This window comes from Primulina tabacum, chromosome 17 (assembly GCF_025594145.1).
Source record: "Primulina tabacum isolate GXHZ01 chromosome 17, ASM2559414v2, whole genome shotgun sequence".
NCBI lineage: Eukaryota > Viridiplantae > Streptophyta > Magnoliopsida > Lamiales > Gesneriaceae > Primulina > Primulina tabacum.
Genome location: NC_134566.1, coordinates 24712421 through 24715213, shown reverse-complemented (window position 1 = coordinate 24715213; position 2793 = coordinate 24712421). Strand labels below are relative to the sequence as shown.

At 33.9% G+C, this 2793-nt stretch overlaps 1 protein-coding gene across 1 annotated transcript; it reads left to right on the top strand.

The window, feature by feature from the left end:
• Positions 1 to 302: 302 nt before the first annotated feature.
• Positions 303 to 2586, top strand: LOC142531399 (uncharacterized). Its single transcript, XM_075637510.1, has 3 exons — positions 303 to 439; positions 1383 to 1695; positions 2189 to 2586. The coding sequence occupies exons 2-3, from the start codon at positions 1410 to 1412 to the stop codon at positions 2413 to 2415; spliced, it is 513 nt and encodes a 170-aa protein (XP_075493625.1). The 5' UTR covers positions 303 to 439; positions 1383 to 1409; the 3' UTR covers positions 2416 to 2586.
• Positions 2587 to 2793: the final 207 nt, after the last annotated feature.

Sequence of the window (2793 nt, the reverse complement as noted above, 5' to 3'; positions counted from 1 at the left end):
GTTGGAAGTCGTGGTATCTTGAGAGATGATTATCATATCTCATCAGCATCATGAGGGCAAATTCTTGTTAAAAACAAAGAGTTCTCTCTTGCGAATTTTTTGAGTTTTATTATCTAGATTTCAAATCCTTTAAAAGTGTTCACCAGAAACCCCACCAACATTTATAAAACTATTTTTAAAATTTATATACAAAACCGTTTTATATTATCTTAAGAAAAAAGTATTTGTATTTATAATAAAAATATATACACATTTTTTTTTGGAAATTAAAAGTATACGCATAGAAGAAACGTGTGGAGTACATTTTAAATGCGGGTAACGTAACATGGACATGGATTGCTTTCAAAATAATCCCCAGGCGATTTCTGTTCTATAAAAAAATTATACAAGAACACAGAATTATTCCCAAAAAATCTCTAGGGGAACTGCATTTGAATAGGTATATTAATCGCTCAATTCTTGCCTACAAATATAAATTCTTGGATGATTTGTTTGGTTGTGATCCAGTATTTTGTGAATTGCCCTTGATTTGTGATTATGGTGTTAGATGTTGGCTTCATTTGTTGTTGAAGTTTTTGTTTTCCTGTTTGTAACCCCTTTAGATTTTTTTGTTGAAGCTGTTATCAAATTTTCTTGTTTCTTGCTTGCAATTAATGGTTGATGTTGTGAGAATCTGTTAAATTCTATTTGAGAAGGTAAAATTTTAGATTTTTTTTTTGATAAATTAGGCTTAAATTTCATAATTGGTAGAGGGGGATTTCTCTCTCACTTCTTGCTCTCATGCTTGTGTTTTTGTATGATTGTTGCATTACCTTTGAGTTTATATGATTTTCATTTTCATATAGAGAATTGATTGATGATGTTGGTCTTTTTTATCTTCGTTTTTGTGTGGCTTTAATCATGTTGTATGAAGAAGGATTTTATAGTTGTTGAATAATAGAATTTAAATTTGACGTTTTTTATTCGAAAAACAGTAGTCTTCGTCATCCAGGAGCTTTTGCCAGGGAACGTATTGCATCTTGTTTTTTGTGTGGCTTCAATCATGTTAGAGTTTGGATTTTTTGTTATTTTCTTTTTTTTTTTTGTTTTCCATTGAGAGAATTGTTTAAAGAGTTATGAAAATGTATACACTTTGATTCTTATGTCTGAAAATCCACTTTTGTATTTCCTTGTGATACTTCAATTTGAACAACAAAAATGAATCTTGAATAATATAGTATCAAGCCTTTATGATGAGATACAGTTTGCGATTCAAGGTCTGTTGATCAACAATATCTCAAAAAAATTCCTAAAATGTTTCTCGAGGCTCCAGGAGTAACATAGATTTATATTCTTGTTGTCCATAATTATTGCACATGCTCATTTCTCCATTCATTACACAGCATTATTTTGATCTGACGTCGAGAAAAATGGGAGACAGAAAGGAAAACCCGGATAGCCAGGATAAAGGGTTGTTTTCTAATCTTGCAGCATATGCTGCTGGATCTGCTTATTACCCTCAACACCTTGGACCGTACCCCCCTCCTGCATATCATCCGCATGGTTATCCACCACAAGGATATCCTCCATATGGATATACTCCTCCGGGCGGACATCCACCTGCAGGGTACCCTCCTCCTCCAGGATATCCACCATCTGGATATCCTCCCCCAGGCGGATTTCTTCCTGCCAGTTATCCTGGGTCGTCCCATTCAGGTAATCTCAGATGATATATTATCTCTGTTGAGTCTGATTATCATTCTTACCGTAATTGTTGGAGCTCAGGATCATTTGATATTGAAACAATTATTACTATTTAGATGAGTTTTCGTACCTTTTTTATGCCAAGTTTAGAATTGTAAAAAAAGTTTTTCCTCCACCCTGGTTCTTATTGCTATATTATGTATTATGAAAATGGAGAGGAAGAGCAAGGACCTCAGCATTGGAAGAGAGCCTATAAGTACATTGCCGATGGAAATATGCAAGCGGGTTCATAAATGAGAATTCAATGAATTTCTCTAATCCGTCATCCTTTTATATGTTTTCAAATTTCAATGCAATAAGAACCAGGGCTCGAATATGATGAAATTTTCAAAATTACTAAATCACAATATTAGACGGTCCTCTCAAGTGTCTTGTCCCTGGTGTCAACTTCTCTTTAAATTGTGCTCGTGTTTGCTTCATACAATGTAATAAACAACTATCACAGGCCACGGAATTGGAGGACTCTTAGCTGGAGGTGCCGCAGCAGCAGCAGCTGCGTATGGGGCTCACCATTTGGCTCACGGTGGATATCATCACGGTGGATATTTTGGCCATCACCATGGAAACTTTAAGCATGGAAAGTTCAAACATGGCAAGTTTGGGAAACGCTGGAAGCACGGTATGTTCGGGAAGCATAAGGGCAAGTTTTTCAGGTTCAAGAAGTGGAAGTAACTTCATCGTCTCTCCTCATTTTAAGTCCAGCTATTGATAGCTTTGATTTGCCTATTGTTTTGGTTTCTTCCATTTTATCCAGTGTCATACATTTTTATAGGTCTTGCACAAAATTCATGTGAAAACTCATGTCTATTACATAGTCAAATGATTTAAACTATATGATATGTATTTCAGTTTCACCATTACTAACATAAATTAATGAACATTTTTTAAGAGGGTTTGAGTAAATATCTTTGTAAATGGTTAAAAAAATTAAAAGAGAAGAAATATGGTTTTTAGGTTCTATTTTTCACATTTTCCTTTTCTAAACATAGTATAAGCTAATTTTTACTAATGATCCAAATATAGTATTTTCTACCTTTAAAAAAAATTATT